A 21350-nucleotide genomic window follows, 5' to 3' on the forward strand; every position below is an offset into this window, starting at 1 on the left:
ATGCACTTTCCATGCATATATTCAAATATATGCAGGTGAAATTGAATGGTACACCTTTGTTGACTTCTTGATTTCTAACAAGTACTGGTTACTTTATTTTGCACATATATAGAATCTCCTTTGCAAGTTATCCTTCCCCAATTGACTTTTCAATGTTATGATCAGCTACACGAGGTGCCGCCTTTTTCGAATCAAAATTACTTATTAAAATGTTAAATGAAAATTTTGATTCTCTTGTTGTTCTTGAATGTGCAGGCATCGTGCACATTGTATGTAGCCAGAGGAAAGAAAAAAGTTGAGAATAATATTAAATGAAACATTAGCCACCTTAGATAGGAATTCACTTGATGTTAGGCGGCCTACTCCATGCATGCCTAACTAGCCCCTTTTGGCCTCCATGGTTTCAACTCCTCGTTCTTATACCTACAATTCTTCTGCAGTCGTACGTCTCACCTACAATTCTTAGTTGCTCACCGACATATGAATTCTTCAATTGTTCTCTTTATTGATAACCTCAAGTAGTCATCTACTCATGCATGACTGTAGTTATAGCATTCACCTTGGGTGACTACACACCAAAAATATAATGCCTCGTTAAAAAATTTGTCAAGGAAAACCCTATGGAAAAAAAGCTGTACCTTCAAATGCGCGCTTCAAGAAAAGTCACATCAAAACCTTGCAAGTTGCAAAGATGCCTTAGGGCTTTTATATATATATATATAAAAGAGAATATTGTAAATAAGGTGATAATTCAAAACCAAGACACCAATTTTCAATGCGCCATAAATTTTGCTGGCAGTCAACTCAATATTCTCTAGCGGTACCGGGCGAATTAAGACCACCAATTCTTAGAGTTTCTCAATCAATTATCCCTTTCTAGGGATAATTTTTCATTCTTTTCTCCGATAATTGGAAAGGGTGTCTCCGGAGGCTATGCAACCTTTGCATTTCCAGCAGACATCCCAAGCGTCGAGCTCCCACAATCAAGAGAAGAACTATATATAGAAACACATAATACCATAAACGGAATAATAATAATAATGAGAGAGATAAAAGAAATAGAATTTCAAATACAAACCAGAGCGAGGAGCCGGTCTTCCCTAGTCCACTAATTATAACAAGAAACCAGAAGAAGAAGAAGAAGATAACAGCACTTGCATGCCCCAGCTAACAAAACCCAACAGGAACAGCCAATCAACTAGAAAAAAACCAGCCTGACAACTAAGAAGGCGGCCAGACAAAAAAATCACAACACATGATCCAGACCCTCCAAGCCCCCAAGGACCACAAAATGAGAAAATTCTTAAATTGAATTTTCTCAGATAAAGGAAAATGCATGCCCCAGCTAACAAAACCCAACAGGAACAGCCAATCAACTAGAAAAAAACCAGCCTCACAACTAAGAAGGCGGCCAGACAAAAAAATCACAACACATGATCCAGACCCTCCAAGCCCCCAAGGACCACAAAATGAGAAAATTCTTAAATTGAATTTTCTCAGATAAAGGCAAAACTACCAAAATGTTATGTTTTAATTCTTACTGGGTTCCCATTAAAAAAAAAAAAAAAAAAAAAAAAAGGTACTGTAGCACGTGGGATTCTTAATTATCAGGACGATAAATGCAAAGCCATTAATATTCCACAGGTGGCAAATTGTTTTGCACAGACATACATATCCTCACATTAACTCTTTGCAACGACTTTTCTAAAACTGGCGTCATCAGACTAGTAGCCTAGGGGTCCATTTATTTAGTGCCAAGACAGGGCAAGATGCTCGTTGGGACTCAGTGGTCCAAATTCACCATAAATGCCAAAAAATTTCCAGTTGGATCAATATTAATTGAAACACATTCATCTATTCAGTACTTTCTTTCCGGAGAAGAATGAGGAGCCTATATATATCTACCCATATAAACATACTTCTCTCAAAGAGAAGATCAAGATCAAGATCACGATTCACAACTAATTCATTTTTAAGGCTCTTAAAAAAAGTTCACAGTTTCTCTCAAAGGCAAGCAAAACCTCTCCCCTCCCACTCACTAATTATCTGCATCTCAATCCCTAATGGCAGCAACAGACGTCCCCCTCCAGCCTCCAACTTTTGGAAACTACATCAGCGTTCTCAGCATTGATGGCGGTGGAATAAGAGGGCTTATCCCAGGAACTATCCTTAGTTTCTTAGAATCTGAGCTTCAGGTATATGACGTTTCAATGTTTCATGCATGCAAGCTACATGTTTGCTGCAGGTTTTGTAAAAATATATCTCATTCTAGTGGGTTCAGCTTCAGCATGTAATGTTTCAAGTTTATTTATGAATGGTACAGAAGCTGGATGGTGAAGATGCAAGAATAGCAGATTATTTTGATGTGATTGCAGGGACAAGCACAGGAGGTCTTGTAACTGCCATGCTAACTGCCCCAGATGAGAACAACCGACCCCTCTTTGCCGCTAAGGATATCAAGGACTTCTACCTAAACCACTGCCCTAGAATCTTCCCGCAAAACAAGTAAAAATTCAAAGTTCCACTAGATCAGAATTTCATTAACCAGAATATGAATTTTTTTTTTCTCTCTTTTTTCTTTTTTTTTTCAGTTATTAACATGAAAACATTTTTGTCAAATTGCAGTTGTCCATTATTTCCTATAGTTACAAAGATTATCAAATCTCTTTCCGGACCGAAGTATGATGGGAAGTATCTACACAACGTTATTAGGGAAAAACTAGGAAGTATAAGATTGCACCAGACGGTGAGTAATGTTGTTATCCCAACATTTGACATCAAGCGACTCCAGCCAACCATCTTTTCTAGCTATGAGGTTGGATCCTAATTTCGTCTCTTTAAATAGATTTCATTTCTAAAATTGATCATCCACTTTAATTAATTTTCTTTCCCACTTTAACTGGGGTTATTGATCATACTAAGAATCACTCGATCTGATTTTTTTTTTTTTTCATGCACCAGGTAAAGAAAAACCCAAGCATGGACGCCTTACTCTCAGATATATGCATCGCAACCTCAGCTGCTCCAACTTATCTTCCAACTTATTACTTTGAAACCAAAGATGCAGAAGGGAAAGTACTTAGAGAATTTAACCTTACAGATGGTGGGGTTGCTGCTAATAATCCGGTATATATATATATATATCCTTCAAACTTCACATCATATATAGTCTATAGATATACCTAATAATAAAGACAACTTATTCGTTAATTTTATCTTACTAAAACTGTATATATGCGCCTTTCAAGGCCTTAGTTGCCATGGGTGAACTGTCGAAGGAGATGATTAGAGGAAATCCGGACTTTTTTCCTATAAAACCGATGGACTATGGCCGGTTTCTGGTAATATCGCTAGGAACCGGCTCACACAAAGTTGAAGAAAAATACGATGCGCATACGGCAGCTAAGTGGGGCATACTGGATTGGTTAACTAAGGGTGGCTCCACCCCAATAATTGATGTATTTTCTCAAGCAAGTGGAGATATGGTCGATCTACACCTCTCTGTTGTTTTTCAAGCCCTTCATTGTGAGAAAAGCTATTTACGGATTCAGGTATTTGTCACACTCATGTATTCATGACAGTAGGTTTAATACAAATTAAGAAAAGTCAAAGTTCTTGTTTATCATATACATGTCTTTAATATAGACATGTTTGAATCAAAATAATAATGCAGGACGATACATTAAGTGGGGTAGTATCCTCTGTGGATGTAGCTACGTCAAAGAATTTGGATGATCTTGTGCAAGCTGGCGAAGCATTGTTAAAGAAACCAGTCTCCAGGGTGAATCTGGAGACCGGCATTTGTGAGATTGCTAACCATGAAACTAATGAAGAAGCTCTCAAAAGGTATCAAACTATTAAATTCTACAATTCTTTTTAATTTGGAAAGTTTCATTTTGATTATCAAATCAATATAATGGAAATCATTACGTTCTTGCAGGTTTGCAAAACTACTTTCCCAAGAGAGGCATCTTCGCCATGCTAAGTCCCCCATTGGACATGCTGCTCATCAGGGCCATCACATTCTCAATTTGTGAGGTAAAGGTGGGACGCATGCAGAAAAGTCCACCTCCTTATTCATTCATCATTCATTTCAATTTGTTCGGATAAATTCCGCGTAAGATATAACACTTGCACGTGCGGATGTAATTAATTAAGCCTTTTCTTTTTCTGGTTATGTAATTGAGAATTAATGTAAGCCCTGCATGCCCAAGAAAACAAACTAATTCTTTGTGTATTCATTGTACTAGCACGTTAGCTTTTCTGGCCTAATTGGGGCCGTGGTTTGGGCTTGATCAATTCGGCCCATATATATGGTACGCTCTTTGGCCCGTAATCTCAACTTGGGTCCAGGCCCAATATCTGAGATCTGACGTCATCTGCCTATTACGTTCACGTCACTGCTAAAAGATGTACGTCCACGTACGATATCATCTGCCAATTATGTTCTTCCATCTGTTGACTAATATGCATTATGACTTTTCAAGTCAAGTCTTGCGCTACATTAATTCCCAGAATTAGATGATTGGTTGAATTAGTTTGTAAGTTTGCAATGGTGACTGCGTCAATAATCGACTCAAAAGCGATGATTAGAAACTCGAAGAAGCGTGCATTAGGCATGAGCTGGGTCGTGGAACGGCACGAGGCTTGACTCAAAGACGCTGCGTACTTAACCCAACCTAACCTGCCATCTGACTTTGGAGTGCCAGAAGACTTCCCTTGAAGAGGCAAGATTCCTACTAGTCAACTTGGATTGTGACTGCTACCAATTATTCTACGTTACTAGCTAGTTTAATGCAACTTCTTCTTTTTTTTTCGAAAACTTCGCTTATCGTCTAGTTTAGTATTTTTGGTAATTATAACTTTGAACTTTTTAGTTTTTATGACGTCGGTATCTCAAGAACTTTTCTTTTTAATTTTACCTTTTTTTTAAAAAAAAAAAAAAAAAATGCCCCCCCGAAAAAAAGGGTGATTATGGGTCATCATAATTTTTATAAGAGGGCATTTTAACCAAAAAAAAAAAAGTGGTGATATTAAAAGGAAAAAAAATCTTGAGATACTAACATTGCAAAAATTAAAAGTTCTAAGCACGATTATAAAAATGATGCATGATACTTGAGGGGAGAGAGGTATTAGTGAAGTTTTCCTTTTCTTTTCTACCCAATGATCTAGGAATTGCTAGCTAGGGACTTCGAACGGATTTACCAACCCCTTCCATTTTTCCTTTCTACCAAAAAAATTAAAACACTAACAAATAGCGTTCACCACAAAATACTCTAAAAAAAAAACTCAAAACTCTTTTCATTTTTATGTTACATCAAAACATTTTTTCAACTCAAACACGAAAAACACCTCTTAAAAAGGTTTATCAAACACACGTTTCCAAATGACAGGATTTTTTTTTAATCAAGGGGGGAGAGGGGAAAGGATCCAAATGACAGGGATTGAACGTGCATATGGTGTCATAAACAATTAATATGGTATATGGTTATTAGTTTTAATCAGACATTAATTAACAGGACTAAATTATAATTTTTTAAGTTAATTAAAAACTTGATTGTGGTTTTTTTATATTTTAAAGATAAATATAAAAACCTAATGTATTTTTTATAGACTTAGTTTTGGTCCAAATATAATTATTATTAACAAGGACGGAAGATCAACTGACAGGGTATGGCACCATATATGATAGAAAGAACTAGAGAAATTAAGGACATAATGCTAGTAACTAAAAAAACCATTGATTCCTTTTGACGTTTTAAGGAGTAAAATGCCTTTTCATTTTTATAATTACAATTGCATATATATATATATATATATATAATTTTTTTGGCCACGTACATGGGAAAAGGATCCGAGAATATCCAGTTAAGGGCATAAATTTCTCTATAGAAATTCAAAGATAAAAAGAAGACATGTCACTCTCTTAATAAAATAAATAAATAAAATAACAAAATGTTTAACTCTGCATACGTTAATTCTGTGCACGGTAAGCTCAAAAGCCAAGACACGTTCATGATGGAAAAGTTGAGGAATAGGAAAAGACAAACAAAGAAAAATGAAACAAAAGATTTGGATAGTGCATGCAACTTCAAAGGAATAGGAAGAGACACACAAAGAAGAAGACAAAGCAATAGAAAAACAACAAAAAAAAAAAATTATATCATTTGAAAAAAAGCAAGAACGTTTTTGTCATTCACTTAATGTAACCTTCAAGCTCTTCTTTACCTTTTTCGGTTTGTCGCTCTCTGCAGATGTGGGGATGGAGGATTTGAAAGGAACCATATCTCTAAAGCTTGTCTAACGGAAAATTAATGTGTGTAGGTTTTTGTTTTTGTTTTTGTTTTTTTTTGTTTTAATTAAGAGATTGAAGTGTTTTCTTTTTTGTCTTGGATTTTTGTAGAAAAAACGAAGCCCTTAATTGGATTTTTTTGGTCCCTTTTAAACCGGAGAGAATCCGGATCCATGTAAATGTAAGTGACATTTCCATTTGACAAAGTTGAAAAAACCATTTAATGTTCCCAACAACTTGTTTCATAATGAACCGTTCTTAATCGTGGCTTAATGTTCTCAACAACTTTGGAAAGAGCTTTTTTAAGTTGACAGCTCGGTCATTATCTTACTAGAAATTAAAATGATTAACTTAATGATGGAGTTATCATCAAGAATATCTGCTTGATCAATTCGATTTTTTGGCGAATTCTGACAGTCACCGATAGTGATATCGAGGGAACTAGTCAACACTACAACTTTGTTTTCTTACTCACGCAAGTGCATGGAAATTTGACCTTAACCATTTTGCATTAATTATTGGAGATTTCCTCACCCTCACGTTTTGTGGCGGCGTCTCTACACAATTTCCATCTTTCATCCAATTTTCCAATTTGAAATAAGGAAATTAAACGACGTAAAAAAACAAAAATTTCTCGGAACTTGGAATTTATTCAAGGAAATTAAAACGGAAAACGAATGATTTATAAGGAGGTGGACTTTTCTACGTCTCACCTCGACCTTACAACACTTCTTAACATACACAATCGATTAACGTCAATATTTTGGAATGTGATGGGCAACATGTCCAACGGGGGACCTAGCATGGCGAAGGTGCCTCTCTTGGGAAAGTAGTTTTGCAAACCTGCAAGAAAGTAATGATTAAATATTTCTATTAATATTATATTAATTTGATAATCAAAATGAAACCTTACAAAAAATAATTGTAGAATTTAATAGTTTGATACCTTGTGAGAGCCTCTTCATTAGTTTCATGGTTAGCAACCTCAAAGATGCCTGTATCCAGATTAACCCTGGAGACTGGTTTCTTTAGCAGTGCTTCGCCAGCTTCCACAAGATCATCCAAATTCTCGGTCGTGGCTATATCCATAGAAGATATTATCCCGTTTAATGTATCGTCCTGCATTATTTAATTTGATTCAAACATGTTTGTGTTAAAGCTCGACGGCCGAAAAACATGTATATATACTTTGTAGTAAATCCTAGTCGTCATGAATATATATATACCTGAATCCGCAGATAGCTTTTCTCACCATGAAGGGCTTTAAAAACAACAGAGAGGTGGACATCCACCATATCTGCACTTGCTTCAGAATATACATCAATTATTGGAGTGGAACCACCGTTAGTTAACCACTCCAATACGCCCCACTTAGCTGCCTCAGGCGCATTGTATTTTTCTTCAGCTTTGTGTGAGCCAGTGCCCAATGATATTACCAAAAATCGTCCATAATCCATTGGTTTTATAGGAAAGAAGTCAGGACTTCCTCTAATCATCTCCTTGGACACTTCACCCATGGCAACTAAGGTCTGGAAAGGCGCATTTATATATATACAATTTTAGTAAGAAGTTTTGTCAGACATTTGATGTGAAATTTGAAGGATATATATATATATACCGGATTATTAGCAGCAACCCCACCATCTGTAAGGTTAAATTTTCCGAGTACTTTCCCTTCGGCGTCTTTGGTTTCAAAGTAATAAGTTGGAAAATAAGTTGGAGCAGCTGAGGTTGAGATACATATATCTGAGAGTAAGGCATCCATGCTTGGGTTTTTCTTTACCTGGTGCATGAAGCAAAAACAAAAATCAGATCGAGTGATTCTTAGTATGATCATCATTTTCATGCACAATCCCTTCAAAGCCCAAAGTTAATTAATCAATAAATCTATTAATTTGAAGAGATGAAATTAATATCCACCTCATAGCTAGAAAAGATGGTTGGCTGGAGTCGGGAGATGTCAAATGTTGGGATGACAACATTAGTCAACGTCTGGTGCAATTTTATACTTCCTAGTTTTTCCCTAATAATGTTATGTAGATGCACCCCATCATACTTTGGTCCGGAAAGAGCTTTCATAATTTTTGTAGCATAAGGAAATAATGGAGCACTGCAATTTGACAAAAATCATGTTGTCATGTTAATTAATAACTGAGAATAAATAAATAAATAATAATGAAATTCAGATCTATTGGAACTTTGAATTTACCCTTGCGGGAAGATTTTAGGGCAGTGGTTTAGGTAGAAGTCCTTGATATCCTTGGCGGCAAAGAGAGGTCGGTTGTTCTCATCTGGGGCAGTTAGCATGGCAGTTACAATACCTCCTGTACTTGTTCCTGCAATCACATCAAAATAATCTGCGATCCTTGCATCTTCACCATCCAGCTTCTGTACCATGCATAAACAATATTCCTTGAAACATTACATGCTGGACCCCACTAGAATGAAAGATATGTTGAATTTCTTTTTTATAAAATTTGAAGCAAAGTAATTAAAAACCATTCTGCTAATACAATATGTAGCTGTCATGCATGCATGAAACGTGATATACCTGGAGCTCAGATTCTAAGAAATTAAGGATAGTTCCTGGGATAAGCCCTCTTATTCCACCGCCATCAATGCTGAGAACGGAGATGAAGTTTCCATAAGTTGGAGGCTGGAGGGGGACGTCTGTTGCTGCCATTAGGGATTGGGATGTTGAAGATGAGAGAAACTCTGAACTTTTGAAGAGACTAGCTGAAAAATGAAGTTGCGATCTTGATATTCCGTTTGAGAGAAGTATATATGGGTATATATAGGCTCCTCATGAATCTTCTCAATCAACCATTCAATTCATGAACCGCATCGTCGTTGGATTGGATCACGTACACCCGGAAGAAAAGTCATTAGATGACGACGAGTGTGTTTCAATTTTGACCCAATTTATACTTTCTCTTGCATTATTGCTGAATTTTAGGCTACTTGAGGTTATCAATAAAGGGAACAACTAATGAAAAGTTCATATGCCTCTTATTTTTTTTTTATAGAATGGTCCCAAAAGGCTAGGGCCACAGTAACTGAGAATTGTAGGTGAGACTTGTTCTTCAGAAGAATTGTAGGTAAGCACGAGTAACTCAAACCATGGTGGCACTAGGCCTAACCCTAAAGTTAATCCCTATCTCAATTGGCATTCTCAACCTTTCTTTTTTCCCTCTGGATACATACAATGGATACCACCTTCAAAAACTAACTCTAGCACGTTAACTTTGATTTGAAAAAGGCAGTACCTCATGTAGCTAGCTGATGAAAGACGATGATAACGTTGAAAAGTCAATTAGGGAAGGATATTGCCAAGGGAATTCTGTATGCAAAAGTAAGGAGAGCTTCCTAGAAATCAAGAATTCAACAAAGGTGTACGGTTCAATTTCACCTGCATAAGCTTTAACATGATAGATATACTGATATACATATTTCAATATGCAATGCATCCAGAAAATGTGAAAAAATAAAATAAAATAAATATTCATTCTATTGGTCGTATGGATTTCGACTTTAGATCATGTTAAACTACCGATACAGTGGATCTGTAACATTTGCAAATGCATTATGGTTCTCATTCTCAACAGGTTTGATTGAATATAGGAACCAATTAAGTAGCCTGTGGGGAATCATATATATTGACAGAGCAACAGCTAGCATGAACAGTATTTGAGGATTTTCTTGATAGGAACATATTTAGCATGCACCCACCTGTTTACAATTTTCTGTGTTAATCATGACTAACAAACTGCCTTATGTGTATATTACGTACTAATTATATTACCACTTTAGTTCAGTCTAGTGTTCACTGACCTTTTACCACAGCAAGGTAGGAAGAAGATTTATGTTCAGCTAGAGAAGGGAAAATATCAAGCATGAAAGATGATATTTTTCCTGATAGATCTTAATTAATTATAACTTTAAGAAGAAGAAGAAGAATTAAATGATTATAGTAATAATCAGGCAAATGAACAGAAGTGGCAGCCAATAAAGTGAACCTATTAAGGCACAGTAAACACACAAACCATATATAAAAAGGCACAATAATCATACAAACTACATAAAACAACAGCACAGTAATCATAAACTCATATATAAAAAGGCATAGTAATCATACTGAAAAACGCTATGCTAACTCCAAAAACTTATTTATCACAATTTATGCGGAATTAATACTATAAAGCAATAAATAATTCAATCACCCAAAATATATAAAGCAATAAAGAGGCAGACACAAATATTTTGGTTACGAAGAGGAAACCTTTTAGAAACCGATCTAAAAGTAAAACCTCTCCGGGGCAGCCAAACCCAGGAAATCACTATCAAAATATTATCCAGAGATTACAGACACTAGAAACACTTACAACCCTTTGCAAGACCTTGGCTCTGTAAGATCGATAAGCCTACAACTCGTCTTCTTGCTCACAATCTTCTTCAACGTGATTCTCCTTTACTAGACCCTTTCGATAGACTTCTCAACTATAGATTTATCAAAGAAATAATTAAAACTCTAAGTGATTTAATTTAACGCTCACCACATATGATCTCTCTTAGCACAGCCTCCGACAAACTTTTTGGGGGTAAAAATTCGTTCTTCTCTCTTCTATAATGATGTATATATACCCCCGACAAAACCCTAGACCTAACCCACTTAAAATCACATTTTTTGGCCTAAAACTTACGGGGTGTCCGGACATGTTAATGGGCTGTCCGGACACGGCTTTGCGGAGCAAAATTTGAGTTTCTGGAAATGAGGTCCGGACCCGGGGAAGGCATGTCCGGACATGGGTGAAACAGCATTGTGGAAATGTTGTCCAGTCTTGATCAACAGCTATGATCGATGGGCGTTTGTGGTTCGATTGAGCTGAAATTTTGCAAGGACGTTCATAACATATGAATCTACATTATGAACGGTGGAGATTGGATTCTGAGCATTCTATATCAGTATTTGAGCCCATGAACAGTAGCCTCTGCATTTTGGAACTGAATTAAGCCAACACAAGAACTAACACATACAAACCACATAAAACAACACCAAACATCAAACAGTGGAAAGTTTTACAAAAACAAATGAATTATATGAAGAGAAATAAAATATTAAGGTGAAATTATTACCTGGTAGAGGGGCGGAGAGATGGACAACAGCGATACACACTACTACAGGGCGAAGAAAGGATGAACGAGACAAAGAGGATGAAGAAAATAAAAAGAGAAAAGAATGGTTTTAATATATTTTAGATGAGTATTCTTGGTATTTTTTTAATTCTCGCTCAAAAAAATGTAACTATTGCACCAAATATCTTTTTAATAGAAATCGTGATTTTTTTTAAAAAAATTCGCATTTTTTCAAATAAACACATCTAATCAGCTTATGAAAATTGCAGATTTTTTTGCGTTTTTAAAATTGCAATCCCAAACACCCTAAAATTACAATTTAGTTTAAAATCGCAGATTATTTTTTTAAAAACGCACTCCCAAACACATCCTTAAAAGGGTTTATTAAACACACGTTTCCAAATGACAGGGATTGAACGTGCATGCATATGGTGTCATAAACAATTAATATGGTATATGCATGGTTGTTAGTTTTAATCAGACATTAATTGACAGGACTAAATTATAATTTTTTAAGTTAATTAAAAAACTTGATTGTGGTTTTTTATATTTTAAAGAAAAATATAAAAACCTAATGTATTTTTTAGTCTTAGTTTTGGTCCAAATATAATTATTATTAACAAGGACGGAAGATCAACTGACAGGGTATGGCACCATATATGAAAGAAAGAACAAGAGAAATTAAGGACATAATGCTAGTTACTAAAAAACCATTGACTCCTTTTGAAAAAAAAAAACATCCTTAAGGAGTAAAATGCCTTTTCATTTTTATAATTACAATTATATATATATATATATATATATAATAAATTTCTTTTGGCCACGTACATAGAAAAAGGATTCGAGAATATCCAGTTAAGGGCATAGATTTCTCTATAGAAATCCAAGAATAAAAAGAAGATACGTCACTCTCTTAATAAAATAAATAAATAAAATAATAAAATGTTTAACTCTGTAGACGTTAATTCTGCGCACAATAAACTCAAAAGCCAAGAGACGTTAATGATCGATGGAAAAGTTGAGAAATAGAAAAAGATAAACAAAGAAAAATGAAACAAAAGATTTGGATAGGTGCATGCAACTTCAAAGGAATAGGAAGAGACACCCAAAGAAAAAGACAAAGCAATAGGAAAACAACAAAAAAATATATCATTTGAAGAAAAAGCAAGTAACCTTCTAGCTCTTCTTAACCCATTTTTTTTTTTTTTTTGTCACTCTCTCCAGATGTGGGGATGGAGGATTTGAAGGGAACCATATCTCTAAAGTTTGTCTAATGGAAAATTAACATGTGTAAGTTTTCCTTTGTTGTTAATTAAGAGAGTGAGGTGTTTTCTTTTTTGTCTTGGATTTTTGTAGAAAAACCGAAGCCCTTAACTGGATGTTTTTGGGTCCCTTTTAAAATTGAGAGAATTTCGTAAATGTATGTGACATTTCCATTTGACAAAGTCAAAAAAACCATTTAATGTTCCCAACAACTTGTTTCATAATGAACCGTTCTTTATCGTACGTGGCCCATTGACTAACGTTCTCAACAACTTTGGAAAGAGCTTTTTAAAGTTGACAGCTCGCTCATTATCTTACCATCAATTAACTTAATGATGGAGTTACCATCAAGAATATCTGCATCAATTCGATTTTTTGGCGAATAATTCTGACAGTCATCAATAGTGATATCGAGGGAACTAGTCAACACTACAACTTTGTTTTCTTACTCTCGCCAGTGGAAATTTGACCTTAACCATTTTGCATTAATTAATATTGGAGATTTCCTCACCCTCACGTTTTGTGGCGGCGTCTCTACACAATTTCCATATTTCATCCAATTTTCCAATTTGAAATAAGGAAATTAAACGACGTAAAAAAAAAAAAAATTCTCGGAATTAACTTGGAATTTATTCAGGGAAATTAAAACGAAAAACGAATAATTTATAAGGAGGTGGACTTTTCTACGTCTCACCTCGACCTTACAACACTTCTTAACATACAAAATCGATAAACATAACGTTAACGTCAATATTTTGGAATGTGATGGGCAGCATGTCCAACGGGGGACCTAGCATGGCGAAGGTGCCTCTCTTGGGAAAGTAGTTTTGCAAAACTGCAAGAAAGTAATGATTAAATATTTCTATTAATATTATATTAATTTGATAATCAAAATGAAACCTTACAAAAAATAATTGTAGAATTTAGTAGTTTGATACCTTATGAGAGCCTCTTCATTAGTTTCATGGTTAGCAACCTCAAAAATGCCTGTATCCAAATTAACCCTGGAGACTGGTTTCTTTAGCAGTGCTTCGCCAGCTTCCACAAGATCATCCAAATTCTCGGTTGTGGCTACATCCACAGAAGATATTATCCCGTTTAATGTATCGTCCTGCATTATTTAATTTGATTCAAACATATTTGTGTTAAAGCTCGACAGCCGGCTGAAAAACATATGTATATATATACTTCGTATTAAATCCTAGTCGTCATGATCAATATATATATATACCTGAATCCGCAGATAGCTTTTCTCACTATGAAGGGCTTTAAAAACGACAGAGAGGTGGACATCCACCATATCCGCACTTGCTTCAGAAAATACATCAATTATTGGAGTGGAACCACCCTTAGTTAACCAATCCAATACGCCCCACTTAGCTGCCTCAGGCGCTTTGTATTTTTCTTCAGCTTTGTGTGAGCCAGTGCCCAATGATATTACCAAAAATCGTCCATAATCCATTGGTTTTATAGGAAAGAAGTCAGGACTTCCTCTAATCATCTCCTTGGACACTTCACCCATGGCAACTAAGGCCTGGAAAGGCGCATATATATATATACAATTTTAGTAAGAAGAAGTTTTGTCAGACATTTGATGTGAAATTTGAAGGATATATATATATATATATATATATACCGGATTATTAGCAGCAACCCCACCATCTGTAAGGTTAAATTTTCCGAGTACTTTTCCTCCGGCGTCTTTGGTTTCAAAGTAATAAGTTGGAAGATAAGTTGGAGCAGCTGAGGTTGCGATGCATATATCTGAGAGTAAGGCATCCATGCTTGGATTTTTCTTTACCTGGTGCATGAAACAAAAACAAAAATCAGATCGAGTGATTCTTAGTATGATCATTTGCAATCCCTTCAAAGATCAAAGTTAGTTAATCAATAAATCTACTAATTTGAAGAGATGAGATATCCAACCTCATAGCTAGAAAAGATGGTTGGCTGGAGTCGGGAGATGTCAAATGTTGGGATGACAACATTAGTCAACGTCTGGTGCAATTTTATACTTCCTAGTTTTTCCCTAATAATGTTATGTAGATACACCCCATCATACTTTGGTCCGGAGAGAGCGTTCACAATTTTTGTAGCATATGGAAATAATGGAGCACTGCAATTTGACAAAAATAATGTTGTCATGTTAATTAATAACTGAAAAAAAAAATAATAATAATGAAATTCAGATCTATTGGAACTTTGAATTTACCCGTTTTGCGGGAAGATTTTAGGGCAGTGGTTTAGGTAGAAGTCCTTGATATCCTTGGCGGCAAAGAGAGGTCGGTTGTTCTCATCTGGGGCAGTTAGCATGGCAGTTACAAGACCTCCTGTGCTTGTTCCTGCAATCACATCAAAATAATCTGCGATCCTTGCATCTTCACCATCCAGCTTCTGTACCATGCATAAACAATATTCTAGAGTAAGTACTTGAAACATTACATACTGGACCCCGGCCACAATAGAATGAAAGATCTTTTTACAAAATCTGCAGCAAACATGTAGCTTGCATGCATGAAATTGAAACGTGATATACCTGGAGCTCAGATTCTAAGAAATTAAGGATAGTTCCTGGGATAAGCCCTCTTATTCCACCGCCATCAATGCTGAGAACGGAGATGAAGTTTCCATAAGTTGGAGGCTGGAGGGGGACGTCTGTTGCTGCCATTAGGGATTGGGATGTTGAAGATGAGAGAAACTCAGAACTTTTGAAGAGGCTAGCAGAAAAATGAAGTTGTGATCTTGATATTCCCTTTGAGAGAAGTATATATGGGTATATATATATATATATAGGCTCCTCATGAATCTTCTCAATTCAACCATTCAATTCATGAACCGCGTCGTTGTTGGATTGGATCACACCCCGAAGAAAAGTCACTAGATATGATGATGATAAGTGTGTTTCAATTTTGACCCAATTTGTACTCTCTCTTGTGTTATTGTTGAATTTTGGACTACTTGAGGTTATCAATAAAGGGAACAACTAATGAAAAGTTCATATGCCTCTTATTTTTTTAACAGAATGGTCCCAAAAGGCTAGGGCCACAGTAACTGAGAATTGTAGGTGAGACTTGTTCTTCAGAAGAATTGTAGGTAAGCACGAGTAACTCAAACCATGGTGGCACTAGGCCTAACCCTAAAGTTAATCCCTATCTCAATTGGCTAATATTGTTTCATTTATTATTATTATCAACCTTTCTTTTTTCCCTCTGGATGCATACAATGGATGCCACCTTCAAGACGGCACCTCATGTAGCTAGCTGATGAAAGACGATGATAACGTTGAAAAGTCAATTAGGGAAGGATATTGCCAAGGGAATTATGTATGCAAAAGTAAGGAGAGCTTCCTAGAAATCAAGAATTCAACAAAGGTGTACGGTTCAATTTCACCTGCATAAGCTTTAACATGATAGATATACATGTTTCAATATGCAATGCATCCAGAAAATGTGAATATATATATATATTCATTCTATTGGTCGTATGGATTTCGACTTTAGATCATGTTAAACTACCGATACAGTGGATCTGTAACATTTGCAAATGCAATATGGTTCTCATTCTCAACAGGTTTGATTGAATATAGGAACCAATTAAGTAGCCTGTAGGGAATCATATATATTGACAGAGCTGCAGCTAGCATGAACAGTATTTGAGGATTTTCTTGATAGGAACATATTTAGCATGCACCCACCTGTTTACAATTTTCTGTGTTAATCATGACTAATAAACTGCCTTATGTGTATATTACGTACTATTTATATTACCACTTTAGTTTTCAGTCTAGTGTTCACTGACCTTTTACCACAGCAAGGTAGGAAGAAGATTTATGTTCAGAGAAGGGAAAATATCAAGCATGAAAGATGATATTTTTCCTGATAGAACTTAATTATAACTTTAAGAAGAAGAAGAATTAAATGATTATAGTAATAATCAGGCAAATGAACAGAAGTGGCGGCCAATAAAGTGAACCTATTAAGGAAAAGTAGTCGACTGCAAAATTTCCACTGCACAGACTGAATAATTAACAACTTCTTGATTGTAAGTGCATGCACCCATACCAACGGTAGTGATGCAGGGTGGGCTAAGTGGATCGTAAATTAAACAAATATAAGATTCAGTAATCTTTTCAAAATAAAAAAGATCAAGAAATTGAGAGAAAATAAAAGAAAACTCAATCTTAAGGAGTTCTAATTGAATATTTTTTAAACTACAACACAAACTTCGGCTTAAGCCATCGTTATTAAGCTTATATAGAGAAAAGAGTGATCGTAAGTACCCACTAAAAAATGATCACTTGTGTTCTCGTTCAAATGAGACTTGCGATAACCCTAGTTTGAACAAGATCTGATCAAGACATCGATCTAATGCCTTGGGTTTTTTTTATGATGCAACACCTTGTTCGTATGAAATAATATCTTTGTTTAAATGAGACGTGTGATGCAAAACCTGGGTTGAAGAGAATTGACCAATTCTTCGACTGAGACTTTCAATAATTTTTACCAAAATTCATCTAACAGACTCATTCAAATGAGTCTCAGATGTCCTTCAAATGACAATGTCTCCCCTCATTTTCTTCATGAAATTAAGTGTTGTTCTACATCGATCAGCTGAACATTATTATGCATGTACCAAATAAGCTAGAGCAAGGACAGTAAGGTAGGCTAATTATTTTTTTTTTTTTTTCTAAGCAAGGTAGGTTAATTAAGGTGTGGTAAATTAGGTATGTAGGGAATTAATGATAAGCCTATACAAGAAAACCAAATCAAGGCTTAATATCAAAAAATAGCCTAACATATATATAAAATATTCTAACATATAGAATTATTGAATAACTAATATCATATTTTATTTAATTTGTACTATTACAATTTCTCTATCTTGTCTTGCCATTTCTTTCATCTCATGACAATATCTCCTCAACTCAAGTACAATTTGTAGCTCCCATTGCTGAATTTGCATACTGACCCGTACGTCCTTTATTTTCGAGTCCATATACTCTTTAATTATATATATATACAAAATTGAAGGTGTAACGTAGCTATATACAATGCACTCATATATAAAAAAAAAAATGTTTTATCTTTGGAAAAAGCATTTTAGAGGTGACAACTAGCACGCTAGCTTACATTATGTTATTGATTTTTATTTTTTTTCTTAAGAACTAGCTAGATATGGTAACTCCATCACTAACTTAATAAGTTTAATTTGTATAGTTGATAATACATCAATAATTCTGCTTGGATTTTTTTTGGTGAATAGTTCTGACAGCCACTGATAGTGATATCGAGGGAGTACTAGTCAACACTAGATCTTTGTAATTTCTTGGTCACGTACGTGTAGGCCATGTAGAAATTTTGACTGGAACGATTTTTTTTGCAAATTTGGAAACTTCCCCCCACCTTCTCGCTATTTCATGCAGGAACAAAATGGAAAAAGAATAGTCTAATTAACGTGACTTGCAATTTATTTATTGCCAAGTTGAAAGAAGGCTAAGTACTTGCTTACATTTATTTCCCAATTGCGTACAAAAACAGAAAAATAAAAAATCTTGCATCCTAGCTTGTAGTTTATTCAAACAAATTGAAACAAATAATGAATGAATCAGGAGGTGGACTTTTCTGCGTACGTCCGACGACCTTAATTACAACACATATTAACGTGCAAAATCAGTAATCGTAATGTCGTTCGTGAGTGTGAATATTGTCATTGTGATTGTGATGGGCGGCGTGTCCAACGGGGGACTTAGCATGGCGAAGCTGCCTCTCTTGGGAAAGTAGTTTTGCGAACCTGCAAGAACATATATATGATTTTCATCATCTTAATTACGATTGTGATAATTAAAACAAAACTTTGCTAAAAAGAATTGTATAGAATTAATATTTAATAGATTGATACCTTATGAGAGCCTCCTCATTAGTTTCATGGTTAGCAACCTCATAGAGACCTGTCTCCAAATTAACCCTGGAGACTGGTTTCTTTAGCAGTGTTTCTCCAGCTTTCACAAGATTATCCAAATTATTTGTTGTGGCTATATCCACAGAAGATACTACCCCGCTTAATGTATCATCCTGCATTATTTTGATTCAAACATGTCCCTGTTAAATCTCAGTTTAAAAAAAAAAAAAAAAAAAAATCAAGCTTTGACTTTTCTTTGCCACTTGTCAAGGATATGTGGGGTGTGAATAATACCTGAATCCGTAGATAACTTTTCTCACAATGAAGAGCTTGAAAAACAACAGAGAGGTGGACATCCACCATATCTGCACTTGCTTGAGAAAATACATCAATTATTGGGGTGTGACCACCCCTAGTTAACCAATCCAGTATGCCCCACTTTGCTGCGTCAGTCGCCTTGTATTTTTCTTCATCTTTGTGTGAGCCAGTTCCTAATGATATTACCAGAAACCGTCCATAGTCCATGGGTTTTATAGGAAAGAAGTCTGGACTTCCTCTATTGATCTCCTTCGATACTTCGCCCAAGGCAACTAAGGCCTGAAAATGTGCACATAGATTTTAGTTAGATAAAAAGAGCAGAAGCTGAGAGACATTGATGAAGTCGTTAAGAATACTACATATTGACTATATTGATATATGTTACATAATATAAAAGGTGTTCCTATAAAAAAATGTGGTAGGTAAATATGGTAACTTAGACTAAGGAAGAAATGAATGATAAACCTAGAAAGAAACTAAATCATCATGCTAATTAACATGGAAAATATATAGGAATATTCTAACAACAATGTTGTATATATTATTATAAGGTATGATGTGGAGTTTGAAAGATCTATACCGGATTATTAGCAGCAACCCCACCATCTGTGAGGTTAAATTCTCTAACTTTCCCTTCGGCATCTTTGGTTTCAAAGTAATAAGTTGGAAGATAAGTTGGAGCAGCTGAGGTTGCGATGCATATATCTGAGAGTAAGGCGTCCATGCTTGGGTTTTTCTTTACCTGATGCATGAAAAGCAAATTAGTATAACTCGGCTCCATCATTTGCAATTCCTTCATAACCCAAAGTTATAGTGGGAAAGAAAATTTTAGAAAATCTATTTCAATTAAGAGACGAAATATTCAACCTCATAGCTAGAAAATATGGTTGGCTGGAGTCGCTTGATGTCAAATGTTGGGATGACAACATTAGTCAATGCCTGGTGCAATCTTAAACTTCCTAGTTTTTCCCTGATAATGTTATGTAGATACTTCCCATCATACTTGGGTCCGGAAAGAGCTTTGACAATCTTTGTAACATGAGGAAATAAAGGACAGCTGCAATTTGGCAAAAATGTTATCATGTTAATAACTGTAAAAAGCATAATATGGTTAATGATCAAATAGGAAAGCTTCACTGATGATCATATTAAAGAAATTCTGACCTATTGGAACTTTCAATTAATTTACCTGTTTTGCGGGAAGATTCTAGGGCAATGGTTTAGGTAGAAGTCCTTGATATCCTTAGCGGCAAAGAGGGGTCGGTTGTTCTCATTTGGGGAAGTCAGCATGGCAGTTACAAGACCTCCTGTGCTTGTTCCTGAAATCACATCAAAATAATCTGCGATCCTTGCATCTTCACCATCCAGCTTCTGTACCATGCAAACAATACTATATAGCGTAAGTACTTGAAATGCTGAACCACTAGCTAGAATGATGCATGTAAAAGGGCAGAACTTAAGCATATTGAATGAAAGATGTTGAATTTCTTTTTACGAAATGTGTAGTTATAGGCGTTTTGCATGCCCGAAACGTTCTACCTGAAGCTCAGATTCTAAGAAACTAAGGATAGTTCCTGGAATAAGCCCTCTTATTCCACCGCCATCAATGCTGAGAACGGTGATGAAGTTTCCATAGGTTGGAGGCTGGAGGGGGACGCTTGTTGCTTCCATTAGTGCCGGAATGGGATATTGCAAACAATAAGTGAGTGGGAGGGGAGAGGTTTTACGCACGTGCCTTAGAGGGAAAATGAGAACTTCTCCTATGATGCTCAAAAATGAAGTTGTGATTCTTGATATTCTCTTTGAGAGTAGTATATGGGTATATATAGGCTCCCAAATGATCAATCCACGTACCGCGTTGTTGGAATGGATCAAACCAAGAAAGAAGTGATTATTTGATGACTGTGTTTCAATTTTGACCCAGCTAGAATTTTCTTCGATTATTGTTCAAGTTGGGACCACTTGATGTGGTTATGCATTTAAGGGAACAATTGAAAAGTTCATATAAGTTCCTACATAGGCTATGGCCACAGTGACTTAGAATTGTAGGTGAGACTTAATTAATTCAGAAGAATTGTAGGTGAGAATTAATCCATGCTTCTCACGGATTGTCTAGTTAGGCATCAGGCCCACACCATGCTGCTCCTGGATTGGTTAACCTCAACTTTTTTCTTTCCTTTGCCTACATACAATGGATCCACATTCAAGAACAAGCATACTAGAGAATCAAATTTTCATTCAACACGTTCATTTTGATTCGAAAAAGGCGGCATCTGAAAGATATGGTGATAAAATTGAAAACGTCAATTGGGAAATTAAGGATAACTTGCAAAGGAGATTCTATGTGCAAAGGGTAACTTGTTAGAAAATCAAGAATTCAACAAAGGTGTACCATTCAATTTCACCATGCAAGCCTTTGCTTTAACATGATAGACATGATCTCAAT

General features: G+C 35.6%; 4 protein-coding genes across 4 annotated transcripts; 1 reads left to right on the forward strand and 3 right to left on the reverse strand.

The window, feature by feature from the left end:
- Positions 1-1795: 1795 nt before the first annotated feature.
- On the forward strand, positions 1796-4241 carry LOC132184708 (patatin-like protein 2). Its single transcript, XM_059598435.2, has 7 exons — positions 1796-2195; positions 2324-2505; positions 2626-2815; positions 2962-3126; positions 3249-3551; positions 3674-3846; positions 3941-4241. Exons 1-7 carry the CDS (start codon positions 2064-2066, stop codon positions 4035-4037), a joined length of 1242 nt encoding a protein of 413 aa, XP_059454418.2. The 5' UTR covers positions 1796-2063; the 3' UTR covers positions 4038-4241.
- Positions 4242-6922: 2681 nt separating this feature from the next.
- Positions 6923-9214, reverse strand: LOC132184710 (patatin-like protein 2). The gene is made up of 7 exons (XM_059598437.2): positions 8844-9214; positions 8502-8680; positions 8213-8402; positions 7911-8075; positions 7519-7821; positions 7239-7411; positions 6923-7135 (listed from the first exon to the last, which is right to left on the reverse strand). The coding sequence occupies exons 1-7, from the start codon at positions 8973-8975 to the stop codon at positions 7048-7050; spliced, it is 1230 nt and encodes a 409-aa protein (XP_059454420.2). The 5' UTR covers positions 8976-9214; the 3' UTR covers positions 6923-7047.
- A 4082-nt stretch (positions 9215-13296) lies between these two features.
- On the reverse strand, positions 13297-15611 carry LOC132184709 (patatin-like protein 2). Its single transcript, XM_059598436.2, has 7 exons — positions 15225-15611; positions 14901-15082; positions 14615-14804; positions 14325-14489; positions 13920-14222; positions 13627-13799; positions 13297-13523 (listed from the first exon to the last, which is right to left on the reverse strand). Exons 1-7 carry the CDS (start codon positions 15354-15356, stop codon positions 13436-13438), a joined length of 1233 nt encoding a protein of 410 aa, XP_059454419.1. The 5' UTR covers positions 15357-15611; the 3' UTR covers positions 13297-13435.
- A 2383-nt stretch (positions 15612-17994) lies between these two features.
- On the reverse strand, positions 17995-20671 carry LOC132184465 (patatin-like protein 2). The gene is made up of 7 exons (XM_059598107.2): positions 20444-20671; positions 20094-20275; positions 19772-19961; positions 19485-19646; positions 18881-19183; positions 18587-18759; positions 17995-18478 (listed from the first exon to the last, which is right to left on the reverse strand). Exons 1-7 carry the CDS (start codon positions 20573-20575, stop codon positions 18358-18360), a joined length of 1263 nt encoding a protein of 420 aa, XP_059454090.1. The 5' UTR covers positions 20576-20671; the 3' UTR covers positions 17995-18357.
- Between the last annotated feature and the right edge of the window lie 679 nt (positions 20672-21350).

Source organism: Corylus avellana, chromosome 7, assembly GCF_965113065.1.
Source record: "Corylus avellana chromosome 7, dhCorAvel1.hap1.2, whole genome shotgun sequence".
NCBI classification, from domain to species: Eukaryota; Viridiplantae; Streptophyta; class Magnoliopsida; order Fagales; family Betulaceae; genus Corylus; species Corylus avellana.